This window comes from Eurypyga helias, unplaced genomic scaffold, assembly GCF_000690775.1.
Source record: "Eurypyga helias isolate BGI_N326 unplaced genomic scaffold, ASM69077v1 scaffold3757, whole genome shotgun sequence".
Classification (NCBI taxonomy): domain Eukaryota; kingdom Metazoa; phylum Chordata; class Aves; order Eurypygiformes; family Eurypygidae; genus Eurypyga; species Eurypyga helias.
This window is the reverse complement of record NW_010263545.1, coordinates 104,277-123,655: the sequence shown is the minus strand read 5'-3', so window position 1 is coordinate 123,655 and position 19,379 is coordinate 104,277. Positions and strand designations below refer to the sequence as shown.

At 42.4% G+C, this 19,379-nt stretch overlaps 1 protein-coding gene across 3 annotated transcripts; it reads left to right on the top strand.

The window, feature by feature from the left end:
* The first annotated feature begins 3,144 nt into the window (after nt 1–3,144).
* Nucleotides 3,145–16,249, top strand: KLHL8 (kelch-like family member 8). Of its 3 annotated transcripts, none has more exons than XM_010156066.1 (9): nt 3,145–3,464; nt 6,725–7,273; nt 9,593–9,779; nt 10,457–10,600; nt 11,797–11,908; nt 13,901–14,069; nt 14,636–14,795; nt 15,508–15,709; nt 16,126–16,249. In XM_010156066.1, the coding sequence occupies exons 1-9, from the start codon at nt 3,231–3,233 to the stop codon at nt 16,247–16,249; spliced, it is 1,881 nt and encodes a 626-aa protein (XP_010154368.1). In that variant the 5' UTR covers nt 3,145–3,230. The 3 variants fall into 3 exon arrangements, with proteins under 3 accessions (XP_010154368.1, XP_010154369.1, XP_010154370.1); XM_010156067.1 differs by having other exon boundaries at nt 3,255–3,464; nt 6,953–7,273; XM_010156068.1 differs by lacking the exon at nt 6,725–7,273 and having other exon boundaries at nt 3,255–3,464.
* Nucleotides 16,250–19,379: the final 3,130 nt, after the last annotated feature.

Below are 19,379 nucleotides of genomic sequence, written 5' to 3'. Positions count from 1 at the left end.
TTACTCCTTCATGGAAAGTGTCAAGCAGCTGTCTACAAGGAATAACAGATGATGTTATGAATGAGGCACTTCCTTTATTTCTTTAGAGTCTGTCACTTTTGTGGTGGTCACTTATACTCTCAGTGCAGTCAAAATACTGGGCTGTACCAAGGCTGGAAGACTTAATTGCCCAGATGGAAAGGAAGCACGTTATTGAGGTTTTGAACGGCCATGGCATTGTTTTGTTTTAGAGAGGAAGGACTCTGTGTGTGTAAGTCTGCAGCATTCACCCAGTACTAAACTGACTGCAGGTAGTAGGATGTTATTGTTGCATTACTGTTGATTTAGGGAGCAAACCTGTAAACATTCCTTCTCTCCTAGTTTGTGGATTCTTAGTACATCAGTTTAACAGAGCATCCTGCATGCTAACCTAAATGCTGATTAATCCTCCTGGCCAGTGATTGTTAAACTAGTGAACTTCCATGTAATTAAAGATGTGAAAGTACAACTTCAACTTCTTGCACTTTTCATATGCTGTCCCTTTAAAGCTGTGCAGTGACAAAACTATTTACCATTCCACTTCAAGCTGGAAGGAGGAGTAGGTTTGGAGTTGAAATATTCTGACCTTCATGACTTCTTTGTGACCTTCAGATTTCCAGAGTTTAGTATCTTGAGTCAAGCGCTACTAAGCTCATTTCGGTTCCGTTTAAAATCTAGAGAACAGTAAAGGCCTATAGTTAAACATTCAGATTAGCCCAACCCCCCCGTATTCTCTGCACATGAAACATCTGTTCTATCCTGTCTGGGTTGTAATAGATTGTCACACACTTCAACACATTACCTTAATACTGTGTTTTATATCTGTAATATTACCTGTTTTTGTGTTTAACTCTGTAAGTGCACCATGTTGGTAAGACTGGCTGTTTACAGAAGTAAAGTATGCTAGTGGCTCTTGACTTACCTTAAACCTCTGATTGTGAAAATTCCTTCATTTTTCGAATAGATGATGCAGTTCATAACAGTGCTATTTCTCCAGCCAGATACAATTAACAGCCACATGGATATGTGCAGTGACTTGGTCTTCTTTCAGAGGTAGCTTTGCAGCGCTGTCATGGCTAGAGCTAGTACTTTCCATAGTAGCTGATTTGTTTGAAGACTCAAACTGTGAAATGCTGCAATTAAGACAAACAGAGGATTTGTGGATATTTTAAAAAAATTTTGATTATCAAGATGTATTACAGAAATCAGTAGTGACTTTTGCGAAGGGCGTGTTAAACAAAGCAAAGGTGGTGAGTACCTGTAGCAGAAGATTTAATTTGGAGTTAAAAGAGGAGATCCAAAATATCAAGATTTTTCCTCCTAATGAAATAGAAAAACATCTTAGTATGGTAATTTATCAAATCTGGCATAATAGAGGTAGCAGGAAAAGACATATTTCTTGCGATAACCTGTATCAATCCCCCCCATCATATCTTTGAGCTAGTTAGTGATTTTGGAAGGTCCTTCTCACAGATATCTTTTAATGGAGGAATACTTGCCTTGCTTACAGCACCATTATTGAATATTCTAGGCACGTTTGATCTTGCTTTAACCTGCCGGGCTGAGTCCAGCCAACAGCCTTGTCACTGCACAGGACGCAGAGCTGGCAACAACCCTGTGACCTACAGCAGAAATGAGTCTGATTGCTTCAAGTCACGTCCTGATTTCTCTGGTACCGATGCATGAGGAGTTGTAAATTTAGTAAGAGGCATGGATGCTTTCAAACTATCCCAGAAGAAAATGGGTTCTGCTCCCAGACATGTGACATGCATTTTTACTGTAGAAGTGCTTTCTGTTACTTCAGTCAGTCCACTTCCTCGAACACCAGAGCCCATGAGCAGAAATCACTGAACTACAGCAATCATCAACTCCTCATGTAGAATGAAGAATGCATACATAATAAATTAACCAGAAAACCAAAGCTAGCCAGCGTAAGAGAGGAACAAGTTACTAAATATGCTCTCGAGAGACTTTGTCTTAAAACCTTACAAATCCATTTGTTTCCTTTGCCAAAATCTAACAGAACTGTTGCTTGTAAGCTGAATCAGAATTCAAACAGGGTTTGAATCACTGATTCAAACTGATTCACTGATCAGTAATTTCAAACAGGGTTTAATTTTTTTTTAATGTGGCCTTCATTATCTTCCACAAAGCATGTGGATGCACAGCCTAAATCTCACTGAGTGGGCTTTCATGGCTTTTAGACACACAGAGCTAAACTTAAAATATGCTACCGAACTGGGAAAAAATTTGCTCTTCCCCTGCTGCTTAACTTTCCCCCCCAAATAAAAAGGTGGAGTTCAAGCTCAACCTAACTGAAGCTCAGAGCAGCAGGAAGAGTAAAAGATTTAAGTGACAGAAGGAGAAAAAGCCTTCTGTCTGTGATATCTCTGATTTGTCTTTCAGCCCTGGGAAAGCGGTGATGTCAGTACAGCTGATTCCTTTACTCGGAGCTATGTAAATCTTAGACACCTTAAATATCTTAGACACCTTAAACAAACTTTTGCATAACACTCACTGTCATGCCAATATCAAATCTGTTGCATTAATAAGGTTGCTAGATAAAAGGAAATAGTTTTCATTCCAAGATTTTTCTGCAATTTTTTTGTAATTCTTGTTCTCTAGTTCTGTAGAAACTTTTTATATTTTGCTTACATTTGCAAAAAAGCACAAAATGCTTAAGGATCGCTTTAGCTTTTAAAGAGACCCAAGGTGGCTGAATAGTAAGCATGTACAAAACACCCATCGGGGTCAGATCAATAGTCTGTCTGTGGCAGCAGTGATGAGAGATGCTATTTATGGACGAAAGAAGCACAGCTGTTTGTGGGCCATGTCCCTCTGTTCCTCTGCCATCCACAGCAGTGAGGTGGTGAATGTTGGAAGACACATCCTTGCCTTTTTCATGCCAAGCATGGACAAGTTCACAAACCATGACTATTCCTAAAGGTACCTGCATAGAGTTCTTGACTATGGGTCTTTCCCCCCCTGCCTTCTCCTCTCACCTTCCCCAAATAAGATTATAGGTAATATTTAGAATGAGTAATTGAAGTGTTAGCCATTAGCAGTACCTAATGTCTCATATGCTTTTTTGTTTGTTTTGTGTTTTGGTTTTTTTTTTTTTTTTAACAGGAAGATGAACAGAACTTAACTGCATTTTAGGACATGTCTTCTGATGGGCTGCATTTTGTCTTGGTAGGAGTTTTTGAAGATTCATGCAGAGAAAGAAGAAACAGTCAATGGCTTCAGAATCCATGGTCCCAGAGCAGGCAAACCAACACCTTGTAAAGGGAAAAAGGTGGCAGCAGCACCAGCAACAGACTAGGTCTTCCAGCAGTGACAGTGAAGATGACGTCTTTGTATTTGAAGCAAATGAGGCATGGAAGGATTTTCACAGCTCTCTTCTTCACTTCTTTGAAGCTGGAGAGCTCTGCGATGTTACACTGAAGGTGGTGTTGTCACACATCTGTTGCATTTAACAATCTGGAGATAAAGCTATGAATAAGTGTGCTGGAGGTGGCTGTGAATTTGGGCAGGGGTATGGATGCCTTAGAACATCTGTTGGATGGATCTGAGGAGCATATCTCTAGATATGAACATCTCTCTCTCTATATATATATATGTTCATGGGTTGTTTTTTTTTCTTATTTAGGAAGTTTACAACTGAAAAGTAAACACTTAAGATACTGACAGTCTGAGAGAGGAAGTACATGATTGTGACCTCGCCCAACTTGCCTTCTAAGCAAGTTCCCACAATTGATCAGTGTATTACTGTGCAGTTTCAGCACCTTGTAGCCTCTTTGTTCTCACACACTTTCATCCCGAATTTTATCTCTGTTTTTACATTCTGTGTTGTTCTGCAAGATCTTTCCTTGCAAACAGGATTTCTGGAATAAATCTAACTTCCAGCATTCTCAAAGAAAAAAAACTAACCAGACGATTATGTCCTACACCTGATCAAAGAGTAAAGGAGGAGAAGGAAACCAGTTTTATGATTCTTGCATAGCATTGCTTTAATGCATTCTTTGTAGCTCAGCTGTATGTTACTTATATCCCAATAACAATAAATTCGTATCTAGCATCCGTAATAGTGGTTGCCAGTACCTACAAGTATTAAGTATTGCTTAGCTAGGCATCTTAGTGCAAAATAGTTATTTAAGAAAAAGAGATGAAACATACCAAGAACAAATGACAGATGCCTTTAGGAGAAGTTGTTGGCCTGCAACTTTTGCTATTAGATGCTAACAGGGAAAATCCTTGATGGATGTGTGTCCCTGGTGCTCCCCCCTCCCTCAGTAGGCATCTTGTCTTCCAAAGCCTGAGAGACAGTGGAAATCTCTGAGAGGAAGAGGGTTTCTCTCTCCCTTTCACCCCAGTGGACAACAGAAGAAGAACAAGCAAGAATATTTTTCTGTTCTGCTTCACAGCAGGTATTAAATTTCTGTCACCAGGCACTGAGTAGGCCCTAGATGCAGCAGTGAATAGGTCCAGTGGGTCGTAACAGTTGACTTAATGCTCACAGGACACAGTGACGATACCAGAGCTGCTCCGGATAGCTCGAGAGCCATGCAGCCGAACTTGCCTAAGAGCTCATCAGGTCTTTTTACAACTATCATTTTAAAAGGTATTTTGGGGAAGATTCATGTCAGAACTCTTTAACAACCCTCTTCTTCCATTTTCTTGACCTCATCCTCACCTTTCTCCCTTTCCACCCACGCTTGCAAAAAAGGCAGTCTTATTTTGTAAACATATACTCCTGCTAGGGAAACTTGGCTTGGAAAAATACACTTTACTGTGGCTGCAGTTTAACTTTCCCTAAGTTAGGCTTGTATTAATGTTCATTTTTATTATTTGGGTGGAGCTACTTTGATAATTTTAAGAATATTAGATTGCATGACTTTGCTTCCAGTCCTCAAGTAGAGAATATAATCTGGAGGCTAGAACAACCTATGTACATCTTACTGTAAGGCTTCCTAAATCAGTGATTTTCAAGTAACTGCTAACTATATCATGAACTAGAATGTTCTGGAGGGCTTGATTTTTCTTTCTGTAGAGCTCAGGCATGTCTCATGTTTTAAGAATAATTACTTCTGTACTGAACTTTCTGCTTTTGTGTAGGACCTCTGATGGTGACGATTCTGGCATTGCTATTGTCAGACCAGTTATTGATTTAACTGCTGACTCTTAAAACATGATAGCAAATAACTGGAGGGGAACTCTGATTTCAAAATACCAAGAACATGCTAGATATTTTAAATTAAGCAGATCTGGGTAAAAATAGTGAAGCTACCTAATTAAAAAGAAAGACCTTAGTAAAGAGTGGGATGGTGAGCAGGGGTGCTAGGAGCTTTCCCTGATACAGCAGGCCAATTGGTAGCATCTTTTTGCATCAGTACTGTGATTAGTTGGAGTGCTGACACTGTTACAGTGATAAACGGTGAGAGCACACAGGGAGAATTCCTCTGCTCCAGGGAGTCAAAATCTGGAGTATCACCTACTGTCCTGCTCTGTCATATGAACAGCTCTCTGTTAGAAGTGGAGAGCAGCAGATGCATACCATCTGCTTTTCTCCTGTTGGTTTGGTTTCTTGTTCATTTGGTAGGTCTATGAATTGTTCCTTGTGGACTGATGTAATTAACTCACGTGGATCCATCCAGCTTCTCCTCTCATTTAATCTGCTCCCTCTTTCATTTGTGCTTGCTTTCTGTTCTCAGCTTACTGCTCACCAGGCAGGTTATGCTTCTGTTGATAATACACTCTCTTAAAAAGGGTAGAGCAATAGTGTATTGAATCAGAGCAAGAAAAAGCTCCAAATTATCTTTTTTTTTTTTTTTTTAAACTGCAAGGCAGCTCACTAACACCTTCATCTGAAAATGAACATGTAATTCCAGTGTCAGGGAAACTGGTTGCTTAACTCTGCCATCCATTTACGTTAGTGCAGACTGCAGAATGACAAAGGCTCTGAGAAAGTGCTCCTTGTAACCCAGATAAGTAGTGGATTGTTGATTTATTGTCAGTATTTACACTCTCTTGTAATTGAATTCTGGAATTTTGTAAGAGAAAAGCTTGTTTTGCACTTTCTGATCAGAGTTCTGAAAAATACCTTGTTTTATGGGGAATATTCTATCTTTTGTGGATAAACAGCATCTAAAAATCTTAAGTGATTGGTAATTTTTAATAAACCCTATAATAGCTGTTATAACTGTGTTTTTACATGAATTTGCTTTTATAAATAACATTATCAATTCCCCATCAGTAGTATAAGTCCAGAGGTTTAAATTAAGAAGTCTAAAAATGTCACTTTACAATTCCCCCTCCCCCCGCCAAGGTCTTGGGAAACACATAAAACAAGTGTCTGGCAGTCTGCTTGTGTCTCCAAGATGCATCTAGAAGGTTCCTAAAGATGTTTCATGTAAAAAATGGGATGTGGCTCTTAAAGACAAGCAAGTTCAATGCAGCAGTGCTATTGTTCTCTTGTGTTATAGCCTTGCCCTACCCTGGCAGCCAAGCTACAGCTCAGATCTGCCTGCGATACATTGATCTCCTGTCAGGAGTACAGGGCGAATGGAGTTAATTTGTTTGAACAAAATACAATAACTCAGTGCATATTGAGTTCAGAATTCTTACTTTGGCTTAACTCTGTGCTTTCATAGCTGAAAAATAGACATGTCAGTAAAAGATTGGGGGTCTTTTTGTTCTTTTTTTTCAGGTTGGTTCAAAGCTTATTTCCTGCCACAAACTGGTGCTAGCTTGTGTTATACCTTATTTCAGAGCCATGTTTCTTTCGGAAATGGCTGAAGCCAAGCAGACATTGATCGAGATCAAGGACTTTGATGGTGATGCAATAGAAGACCTAGTGAAGTTTGTGTACTCTTCCCGGCTTACTCTGACAGTGGATAACGTCCAGCCGCTCTTGTACGCTGCTTGCATTCTTCAGGTTGAACTGGTAGCAAAGGCGTGCTGTGAATACATGAAGCTGCACTTCCGTCCCTCCAACTGCCTGGCAGTCAGGGCATTTGCAGAGAGTCACAACCGCACTGACTTGATGGACATGGCCGATCAGTATGCCTGTGAACATTTTTCAGAAGTGGTGGAGTGTGAAGACTTTGTGTCTGTGTCACCACAGCACCTCCATAAACTCCTGTCCTCCGGTGACCTGAATATTGAAAATGAAAAACAAGTTTACAACGCTGCAATCAAGTGGCTGCTAGCCAACCCCCAGCATCATGCTACGTGGCTGGATGAAATACTTGCGCAGGTAAGGAAGACCGAAGCACCATGTGCCTGTCTCATCACTGCTTTAGTTGCATCATCAACTGTACTCGGGCAGAGAAAAATGTTCTTAGCAGTTTCTGCCTTACCTGGTGTTCACAGTTGTGAATTGACTGTGAAAGCAGGTTAGGTCTCTTGAGTATCAGGTAGAAGTCGTGTTCTCCAGTTTCTGTAGAGAGAAGGCTACTCACTTTATGCTCATGGCTGGGGGGTGGGGAGCCAACAAAAAGCTGCAGTTAAGGCGGAAACATACACAGAGCAGAGATCATAAAGCCATCACTTCACTTGGTTTCATACCACTACAGCCTGAAACGCTTTCTTCCCTTGCTGGCAAGTATTTGTACTTATAAAAGGAGAGAGAAGCTGATGAGGAGGTTTTTTTATATGGCTAGGAAAGTGAATCTGTAGTGGAGATTTGTCATATCAAGGTGTGCTACTTCTAGAATGTTCTGTATCTTTAATTAACAAAAGACCTGTCGGACCTCCTCCTCTCAATGTGTCAGGTACTTCAGTTATTCAAGCTCCACATGGGCTGGTTATGGGAGTTTAAAATATGGTAATTGAGGCAGGTATAGCGAACCTGTTCTGGGGAGGAATGGGGTGTACGCAATGTGCTGCAAAGTGCCATGTATGTCTTAGGTAGGATCAGGTGTTTCAGCTGTTACTGAACTCCAGCTGGAGTATTTTGCATTTGGCAGAATTGCTCATACTGGTGTCCTGTGGTAATGAGAGGTCCACTGACATGCTGCTGTCCGTGTCTTCACGCATCATTTGTCACATTTCCTAGTACAAGATCCAGGCTGTTTATTAACTGTCTTCCAAAACCCTTCAGTTTCATCTAGACTAGCATGAGATTTTTGATACAAAAAACCCCCACTTATTTAGTACACTATAATTAAATTTTCAGGTAATATAATTTGAGATTTAAAAAAAAAAATAATTTTTATTGCTCAGTTGTGCTAGCAGATTAACAGCCTTACTCTGGCCATGGAAACCAGAGTCTAGAATGAAGCAATGAAAAAGTAACACCCTTCCTGTAAACATGGGTTGTTTGCCAGAGTATATGGAGATACCAGGTGCTGTGGACATTGTTGCTAGCAGAAAACATGACTGGGCTTCTTAACAGTTATTATCCACATGATAATCAGCCGTACGGGTTTTGCTGTTACAATGCAGCTCTGAATTCTTCAGCTTTGAGTTCTTACTGCATCACTAACCTCCTGAGTCTATTAGAAGGGCTACGGTGGTGCTTTTAATCAGCCTAAAGTAAGCCAGGCCAAGGTAAAGGAAGAAGTGGGACTGAAAGCAAGTGGGTAAGGAAGAACTTGAATACAGGGACACTTGTCAGCTGTAGAACAGCATCATCCTACTGCTCTGAGAAGCACTGGAGATACTGGACTTCTCCTTCAGCATTGCTGCTGACTTACTGGGAGCGGCTTGATAATGTTGACTCCAAACCTTAGGAAGTCAGATGATAGTTTACTTCTGTTTCCCCCTGCTAACATCTGTCCCACCTTTGCATCTGATTGTACTTCATATCCCTTGCTGTTTCTCTCACAGGGACAAATGAAAGGTTTGCAGAAATAAATGACACTGGGAGGACAACATTTCAAGGCAGTCTTAGAGAGGCTGGCTTTATTTCAGATCTGCCCTGTCACTGGGGACTGCTCTGGGCAGTGACCTCACCTGGAAGGAGCCTTCCATTCCTCAGCCAGGTCATCAGCTCTCTTCTGGGGAATCACAGGAACATTTGGGGATGGAAACAATTAGCTGTGAACCTTTTCTTTTTTTTTATTCTTGTAACCTGTCAAGTCCAAGTAGAGAAAGGTGTTACTGCACTAGCAATGCCTCCTTCCTTAACAGACTCTTAGTTCATGCTGACTTGCCACCCAAAGGAAATGGACCATTCTAGCAAAAGCTCTGTCGTGCTGGTGTAGCAGTGAGCTGAAAATTCACACCCCCCGACACCTAACCTGACACGGGCTATCCTGGTAAAGCCGCAGATGCTGCCGGCATCGTGGCGGGCAGATGCAATTGTAGTACAGGCAGCAGCACTTCTTCCTCCACTCAGCCCGAGTCAAGAGACAGCTCTCCACTGCTGCTTAAATGCAAATGGTTGGTCACTAAAAAAGAACTGTTCATATGGCTGTTAATTCTGGAAAAAAATACGAAAGCTGCTCTTTTTAGTGCAGAGCACAGGGCTGGCAGCTGGACCAGAAGGTGCTGTCTGTTACGTGTGTGTCACTGTCAACGGTGAGACTTGGTCAGTCCAGCCAGTTACTCCAACTGTGTTCATTTCTGTCAGGTACGGCTGCCTCTCTTGCCCATTTGTTTCCTTATGGGTGTTGTGGCAAAGGAAGATATTGTCAAGCAGAATCTAAAATGTAGGGATTTGCTGGATGAAGCAAGAAACTACCACCTTCACCTGAGCAGCAGGGCAGTGCCAGACTTTGAGTACTCCATTCGCACAACACCAAGGAAGCAGACTGCTGGTAATTAAATGTGTGTCTGATTATCGAGCAGGGAGTGGTGTGGAGAAAAGGCGGCACATCTTTGCAGGGTTAGGTAGCCTGGTATAAACGCTGTGAATGACATAATGCAAAATTACCTCTCTGGTAGTCAGGTAGTGTGCTGCGTTTTCGTAGCAGACCTTCAGCAGACATCTTCTTTCATCAAAGTGTTACTTATTTATCCTGATTGGCTTTATCTGTATTGAAGCTAGAACTGTTAAGTATGTTATGACCAGGCAGCACGCTCAAAGCTATACCAAAACCAGTGGACTCTTACCTTTTGGTGCGAGAAGGTTGAGCTAACTTTTAAACTCTTTGGCTAACCTACACCAAAATGAATATGCGATGAATATTAGACTGCAAATCCCAATTTTTACATTGCTATATTTAACAAACAATCTGTTTACCTCCCTATGCAAAATCACATAAAGCCTATTTAAAATAGGCATTGTTTTTGCAAGAGCATAGATAGATAATTGCCATAGCAGCATGCCAAACACAGGCCAAAATCCAGCCTCCGATTATGCAGAGCAATGATCGTGCCCCTCGAAGTGAAATACAACTTCTCCTGAACTACGTAATTTTCAGTTCATGCTGGTTAACAATTCTATCCCCCATCTTCCTGCTAGTTTTCTGGAAACCTGCTTTGTCTTCTTCAGGTGTGCTGTTCTGCGTTGGTGGTAGAGGTGGATCAGGTGACCCATTTCGCAGCATTGAGTGTTACTCTATCAGTAAGAACAACTGGTTCTTCGGCCCTGAAATGAACAGCAGGAGAAGGCACGTGGGTGTGATCTCTGTGGGAGGTCAGTAAACCTATTCAATCCTATTCAAAAGACACTTGAGAGCTTCTTTTGCTGCAACTGGTACTTTTACTAAACAAATCTGTCTTGCAAGGGCTTAACAGTTGGATATTCTTCAATTTAGTAAAGCTTCTTCCCCATGAAGGTGTTTTTGATTTGGAAACAATCTGAGAGCGTGCTTACTGAAAAGACATCACTGCGTACAGAGAGGTGGGGTTGTTCAGCCTGGAAGAGGCTCCGGGGAGATGTTATTATGGCCCTTCAGTACTTCAGGGGGTCTTAAAAGAAAGATGGGGACAGACTTTTTAGTAGGGCCTGTAGTGAGAGGGCAAGGGGCAATGGTTTTAAACTAAAAGAGGGTAGGTTCAGACTAGATATACAGAAGAAATTTTTCACAGTGAGGAAACACTGGCAGAGGTTGCCCAGAGAGGTGGTAGATGCCCCATCCCTGGAAACATTCCAGGTCAGGTTGGACAAGGTGTTGAGGAACCTGGTCTAGTTGAGTATGTTGCGGGAAGGTTGGACTAAATGGACTTTAAAGGTCCCTTCCAACCCCAGCTGTTCTGTGATTCTATGAACTGTATACAGCCTCTTGCCTTAATAGGTGATTTCATTTTTTTTTAATCCATTTATAAAGAAATGGCCTCACACAGTAGAGTCACCCAGAACTTGCTAGTACTCATACTAGGTCCCTTCATACTTAAATATGTACAGGCAAGTCACTAGGACCCTAACTCTTTCAAGAGCAGACCTACCTTTATTTTTGGGTCTCCATCTTCTGAAACAAGACCTGTGCAGTCCAGAGCAGCTTAGCACCCATGATGCAACTATTTTTTGTTGTACACAGTAGCCCCTGTGTTGCTGCAGCAGAACACAGGTGTCTCTTTTTTCCCCACAGAAAATCTGGAGAGACTGCTATAAATGTCCAGAACTGATCTGACCTGCAGTACCAAGTTATGGGAAGATTTTGTTGCCTGTGTATCTCAAGCTTTGTATAAAGTCCACATTAGAACAGACCTTTGTTCGAGTACAGCATATAAAAGTATGAAGTCTGTAGTTACTAAAATCCTGATAGTGAAAACATATGAAAACTTTTAACCTTTATTTCAGTTTTTTCTTTCCACGTAGTCAGGGATATTGCATAAATGAAAACAAATGTTGCTAAGCAATGTCTGCATCAAAAGATGTGTGTGTTTCAGGTAAAGTCTACGCAGTTGGTGGACACGATGGAAACGAACACTTAGGAAGCATGGAAGTATTTGATCCTCTCACAAACAAGTGGATGATGAAGGCATCAATGAACATGAAGAGGTACATGACCGGTCATCCAAAATTTAAGTCCTAGTTGGTGGTACATCATTTCTTGCTGATACTGAAAAACATGTCTGTCCTGACTTGATTTAGGTTTCCAAACTGTGCTATTTTTAGGATTTTTTTTTCCCCCCTATTTTGGGGCTTTATTCTGTCAAACACCGTTCTTGACTAGCTGTAAAGCAAACACAAATCTGCGTCATATACTTGCACACATCACGTTTGCACAAACACAGTTGTGCGTAACGTGCTCTGAATATTTCAGTGCAAAACTGCGTGATACCTCCTCTCTCGGGGGCGGCCCTGGCTGGTAACATTGGTTATGTTTACACTTTGGCTTTCTTTTGTTACGCTGTTATCCTTTTCTTTTTTGGGGGTGGATGGGGGGCCTGGCTTCTGGGGCAGAGAGAACTTCTACTCCAGCTGTGCTTACATTCTGATACCTCAGGCCTTTCAGCTATGCCTGATACGGAACTTGAAACTGAATAACTGGTTCTGTGGGGTTTTTTTTCTCTTTTTAAGAATGAGTAAGATAGCTGCCAGCAGAACATGCACAGTGAAATACTTCATGCCCAGGAAATCAACAGTTGCCTGTGTTTTTGCCACAAAAGGCAGGAAGTACTAAAACACTGAAAGTCAAGTTGAGGACTTTTCTTGCCTTTTGACATTTAAGATTCTTTTAAGGAGCTACTGGACTCATAGATCTGTAATTCTTTGTTTCTGCTGTCCTTTAAATCAAACTCTTTCACTCTACGTTCCATTTTGTTACTTGTTCTTTTTAAAAGCTTCATGTACAAGTAGGAGTAAAATATTGAGCATGGATAAGTCCTAAAGCTATTTGTAGCTGTGACCTAAGCAAAGTAGAAGACCCAGACTCCTAGAAGTGGCTTCTTGATTCTCTTCCTCCCTCCTGCCACCACCCCAGGGCATATTCTTGGCAAACATCCACCCTAGGTTGCTGCTTCACTCCTCCCATTCACGGAGGTGGTGTCAGAATACTTCCTTGAGAAAAAAATGCCACCATTCATGGTGTCTAACATTACCTGTTCAGGCAATTTAAGATAAGCCCAGGATATTGCCACAATGTTTGTTCTGTAGAAAGACTCTGCCTCCCTTGCTCCTGCCTAGGTACCTATGGACCTGCCCTTGGTGTAATGAGGCAAGAATGTGCTCAGTGAAATGGTAAATCACCTGTCTTGGTGATTAAAGCAGAAACTTAATGCTTACCTTCTAGACCATACTGATTGTACTCTCATAGTGGTAGATTCAGTAGAAAAAAATCTGACAACTATTTTAACACAGACTTCATAGAAAATAACAGAATGGGAGAAATTCAATTGAATTTTGCTAGAGTTCAGTCATCTCATAACCAGCACAGTTTTGCCTTTTAATATGGACTAATGACACACCCCAAAAAAATCATTCCCAGACTGTAGCAGCAGCTATAAAGTGAAAACCAGCAGATTTTGTTTCTCCATCAGATTCAATAAAACAGGATATAGGAGGTGTAAAATTCAAGATAAGAGAAATCAAATAACTTAAGACAATCTCATATATCCAAGCATGTAAGTAGAGGACATGGGCCTTAGGTGACATTCAGTCAAAACAGTATTCCATGCCCCCCTGCCTTTTTTTTTTTTTTTTTTTACTCTTTTAAATGGCAACTTTGTCTTTTTGCAGTCTGAAAATATTCTAGCTGCAACAGTCCTGACCGTGGATCACTCAAGAACATACAGGATTGCAGTCTCTAATGGGAGGCTGCAAACTTACAGAAGGCTTTCAGGATAAAGCTGCAAGACTGACAGAGGTGTTTAGAGGGCCAGCCACAGTTACTGCTCATCATTTATTAGAACCTTCATTTTTAAAATTTTCATTACTTTTTTCCCATAGTTTGAAACAGGTGCCAGTCAGGTAACATTGCATTTGATAGGTCTTTCCCATTCCTTTTCCTTAAGGTTCTGCACTGAGGTATTGATCCTGTGTTTTTCTTAGGAGAGGGATTGCTCTCGCCTCCCTTGGTGGCCCAATCTACGCAATAGGGGGTTTAGATGACAACACTTGCTTCAGCGATGTGGAAAGATACGACATTGATTCTGACCGCTGGAGTGCCGTTGCCCCAATGAACACTCCCAGGGGAGGAGTTGGCTCCGTAGCCCTTGTGGTAAGTGACCTAAGTCGGGGCCAGCTGAGGAACCAACCTCCTTTTCACGTCTGCTTTTATGAGGTAGAACACAAGATTTTAAACAAAATGCAGCTGGTGGGTCTGAGCACCTCCAGTCATCAAAATCCTATGAAACTATGCAGAAGGTGAGGATATTTAGTACAATGCACACTTATCAAATTGAACTGAATGTCTCAACAGTATTTGAGGTACTGGGAGCAAGTACCAGGGCCCTTCTAACATCAGGCTAATGCTTCACATCTCATTCAGAAGACTGGTTTGTCACATTTACCGTGTTTAAAGGTACTGAAGGTGTCTGAACTTTCATCCCTCTGTTGCCACGTATACTTTGCAAAATATCTGCAGCACTACGTAACTTTTTCACTTCATTAATTGGAAGATAGCATTTATAAGGCGTTAGCTCATTAGTCTGTTGTTGGAATTCTTAAAATAATTAGGACTGTATGGACATCCCTTGTTTTCCTAGAATTCTAACACTGCTTATGAAAAGCTGGGTAAATACATACACATCACAAATAATCTTTGTCTGTACAACTGTTTTCCAGAACCATGTTTACGCTGTGGGTGGCAATGATGGCGTAGCATCACTTTCCAGTGTGGAGAAATACGATCCCTATTTGGATAAGTGGATAGAAGTGAAAGAGATGGGTCAGCGAAGAGCTGGCAATGGTGTCAGCGAGCTCCATGGCTGCTTGTACGTTGTCGGTGAGTAGGGAAGAGGCATTTTGTAGTGCTGTTTCTGCCAAGTACTGGCATTTGCAAGAGGCTGTTGTTGCTAGAGGAACAGACAGACCTGACCTGTACGTCATGTTCTTGGGCAGGAGAAGAAAGTGAGCACAACCAGGGCAGGCTTAAACAAAGGTATGATAGCGAGGAAACAAAAAGTAGTTCCTAGCCTGCATTTCAGGAGGGCTGTATTCAGGACAATATGTCTACATAGAAAATCCTCTCAAGACTGACTAACCTCGAGTTTCTTTTTAGGCACGTGATTCTTAAGTTCACACACTTCTGAAGCACTCTAGTTCTGGGTGTAGACAACAGTAGCTTTTTCACATAGTGATTACACTTATTCCACAGCCTGGTATCCTAGGCCTGTCTTGTTTGGCTCTGCCTTGCATTTATCTGCTTTTCTGAGGGAGGAAGATGCCGTAGTGATAGTCGCAGAGCTCTGCCTGGTGTATTACCATAAATGATTTTCAAAGTTTTGAGCAGAAGAAAACTGTCACTCTTGGTGATGCTCATATGGCGACAGAAGGGAGAGCTGTGAGGTTAATTTTTAGGAGCTTGTAAAATTCATGTAACAAAATCAAGCTGGACACTAGCTCACTGAGTGTTGAGAACAGCCTGATAATGCCAGTCCTGCGTATCACCAGCACTAGAAGTGGCTAAAAACTGGTAATGTGATCGCTCTTTGCAGGTGGCTTTGATGACAACTCTCCTCTGAGCTCAGTGGAGCGGTTTGACCCACGCAGTAACAAATGGGAATACGTAGCAGAGCTCACAACTCCGAGGGGTGGTGTTGGCATAGCAACGCTGATGGGCAGAATTTTTGCGGTCGGAGGTCATAACGGCAACGCGTACCTGAATACAGTGGAAGCATTTGATCCCATGGTGAATAGGTAATTTCCTGTTTTTTATTTGGCTTAATAAGACAATGAAATCTGCCTATATGAGAACACAGCACAAAGAAACAGTGTGCAGCAGGAGTCTTATCTGTTGTTTCCTGATAATAATTGAGTAATACCCTTGACTTGCAGTGCAGGAGTGCTGCTTATGCCTCTAGGTTGTTCATTTAAGCACCTCCTCCTCTCCATCCCTTGTCCTCTTCCCTTCACTCAGTAAGGATCTACATTCCTCGGGTTGTTTCAGACTGATTTTGCACTAAATTTACCAGAGAAATAAGAGTGAACTACCAAGGTGTAATTTTTGTGTAAACAGCTAGGCTGTATACTAGAATTTCAGACAAAGAAATACTTTCAGGTTGCTCAGAAAGGACAGGAACTTACTTGTCTTTTTCTTCTGCCATCTACTTTAGGTGGGAACTTGTTGGCTCTGTGTCACACTGCAGGGCAGGGGCAGGCGTGGCTGTGTGCGCTTGTCTCAGCAGCCAGATCCGGGATGTGGGCCAAGGATCCAGCAACGTCGTTGACTGCATGTGAGCTCTGCTGCCTCCTTCACATTGCAGAGGAGTGACAGCAGGGAGGCACTGCAGAGCTTTTAAACACCGTGTTTTTATGGTAGGTTAAGAAATAAATCCAATACATTTTCTTTGTGAAAATGTTACCTTCTGCAACTGTAAAGCTTTTGGTGTCTATCAGTAGTGATACAGAAAAACCTGTGAAAACATGGAATGAAAGTGTGACTTAAAGGATAAAACCTGCCAAGAGCTACAAGCATCCCATTTCTCAGAAGCTGTAATTTCAGAATCATTTGAGGCAGCTGTTGCACGGACTCACTGTTGAACTGCAAACCAGGCTTGGGCCAAGGAGTGCGCAGCAGTTTGTACTGCTGAGCCTTACCCAGCAGCTCTGCTACATGTTTTCTTTAGGGCTCGAGCACCATTTAATATAATTTATTTTCAGAAGCGTAGTCTTAAACATTCCCTAATTGTACAAGAGCTTTGTAACACAAAGCATCTCAAGTTTTAGAAGGTAACGACATCCCTGTTGCACACCAAGATTACTGGAGCAGAGAAGTTCATTGCCTGCCTCCCAGGGGACTGCGATAGCAGTGGAACTTGCAGATACGCAGTCTGAAACCTGTCTTTCTTCCAAAGTGCTTTCTCAAGCTAATACATTTGTTAGAAAGATGAAAAAATTCTTGACCTGAGCTTCACCACTGGAATTCTCAAGTCTTCAACAAAACCTGTAGTAACTACCCCCCAGCAAAAGGCAAGGTGCTGTTGAGAGGTCATTCCTGAAGTAAAACCAGTGTAATTTGTCCTACTTTGAGATGACAGTCTGTGAAAATGTAGGCTTTGGTGGTATCCAAATCACCATTTTTGTACGAAATGGAAATACATGATAGAAGTTGCAGTATTCTGTAAAGACCTTTACATGCAACTCTCAGAGATGACACGTCCACTTTCAGTATCCACTAGCAACCCTGTGGTAATTCTAGTGGTACTGCCTCTTCTAAGATGGCTAAGCCAGGAAGATCTTGCCTCGGAAACAGGTAGATGACTTAAAGCTTACATAAACCAGAGACAATCGGCAACAAAAAGAATGGGAAATAAACTGGTACTTAGATCAAAAACTGAAATAGGAACTTGACACTGCTGTGCACAAAGGCATCTTGTTACCCTGAGCTCCAAGTCCCGTCCCGCTGGAAAGAGAGCAGATTCCTGTTCCTGTATCACCTTGAACAGACAATCCTTTGTGACCAAAGTTCCAGGTTGTTAAAAGTGACCAGGAAGCACAGCAAACTCCTCTGCATTCAGTACCAGGAAGGAGGGAGGACAGTACAAGCGTGAGGCATGGTCATGTTTGGATGTTGAGGTACCGTCTCTTAGCTTTTCTGTTTCAGATGGCTCGCGCTTTGGTAGTGCCCATGGACAGACTGAACAGTACTGTAAATAATGAAACCTTGCAATAAAACATTTGTACTTCAACGCACCTTGTTTACACTGCGACTGGAGCATGCTACTGGAGGGAAACATTGCAATCTTGAGTATTTTTTTGTTTCTGCAGAATATAATTCTCAACAGGAAGCCTTTGTCAGCAGGGAAAGTCCTGCGTGACAGCTCTGAGCTGTACCACCCTGCTACTGCCTGTGCCCCCGTGCAAGGATGTGCTCACCCTTGCAGCTCTTGATCTAGCTAGGTGGGGTGGAAAGAAGAGGTGCAGGTTCCTCTCAGACCAAACAGGTTCTTCTATGGATGCCCTGGCTAACGAGAAAACTTAAAAAAAACCCACCAAACCCAAAAGGCAAGTTTTCCACAAAGTAACGCTGACCACGAAACAGAGTAGTCTGGCCATGCTTTGCCAACGTTTCTTCTCTTGGTAGGATCCTGGCAGCACCCACCTTCCAGGCACCAAAGGCAGACACGCATGTTCATCAGGGAAATAACGCACTGCGAGGAGCTCTGCTGTCGACCTGTCACTGGGCGTCAAACAGTACTGGCTCTGGATACGATCCCCAGACAAACACTCCTGTTGCATTTCAATTCGCACACACACCCACCCCCCCAGCAACATTTGTGCTCGGGCTTCTGGAGGCAAATTGTTAAGGGCTGGCAGGAAAATGGTTAAGGATTTACAAGGAACAACCCTGCTGATGGTGGAGTGGTATCTGCATCATTCGTCTTAGATTGCACCAGGACTACAAATGTCTTGTGCAGAACTGGTTTTAGAAACACTTATCGCTGGAAATGTGATAATGATGTCAAAGTATCAAAAAAAAAAAAAAAAATTCTGGAATTACACTGGGAACAAACCACAGTGACTTACCTGCATGTAAAGCTGTTGTGATTTAACACCAGCAAACTCCCTTTTTCTTCTTCACTATTGGCAGCTGGATAATGATGACAAAGAAGTAACAACTCACCCCACCCCCCAGGCTGAGGAACAGAGCAGCTCATCCCGGTTCCCTGTGGTGAGGCAGCCCTCCAGTGGCAGCAGGCCCTGACTCCCACTGCGTCTTCCCTTAAAACCAGACTTGAGATTTGCAATAGCAAATCCTTTATGAACTTTCAGGGTCCCGAAATCATTGCCTCTAAACATGATGCACATCTGATCCCAACTGTGAAGCCATTACTGCTTCTGTTAATGATGTTCCATTTTTCCTGCATCTAAAAGCCTTGACCTCATCCATAAAAATCATAAAGCCAAATATGTCTATTAGTGTGCATCCTGTAAACAGGAAAAATCATTTTGTAAGAATCAAGTGTGACAGGTACATCAAAGTTTCCAGCTTGCTGATTTTAACCATGTCATAGTGTGTTGGGTTTTGGCAGTGGAGGAGGGACCACAGGGGTGGCTCCTGTGAGAAGCTGCTAGAAGATTGCCCAGCTCCAAGTCAGATCTGCCTCTGCCACCGCTGAGCCAGTCAGTGATGGTGGTAGTGCCTCTGGGATAACATTTATGAGGGGGGGAAAAAAAAAACCCACCTTCTGGGAATGTGCAGCATGGAGAGAGCAGTGTGGTGTGAGAGAGACAGCCAGGCAGACCCCCAGGTCAGTGCAGAAAGGCAGGAGGTGCCAGAGCAGAGGTTCCCCTCAGCCCATGGTGAGAGGGCAGGCTGTACCCTGCAGCCATGGAGGGTCACGGGGGGACAGAGACACCACTGCAG

What these genes read in the sequence shown, in the direction of transcription:
- KLHL8 (XM_010156066.1), top strand. Translation starts at nt 3,231, where the DNA reads ATGCAGAGAAAGAAGAAACAGTCAATGGCTTCAGAATCCATGGTCCCA. An exon ending in GCATCAATGAACATGAAGAG is followed by an intron (nt 11,909 to 13,900) that starts GTACATGACCGG and finishes TGTTTTTCTTAG; the next exon opens with GAGAGGGATTGCTCTCGCCT. An exon ending in TGGCTGCTTGTACGTTGTCG is followed by an intron (nt 14,796 to 15,507) that starts GTGAGTAGGGAA and finishes CGCTCTTTGCAG; the next exon opens with GTGGCTTTGATGACAACTCT.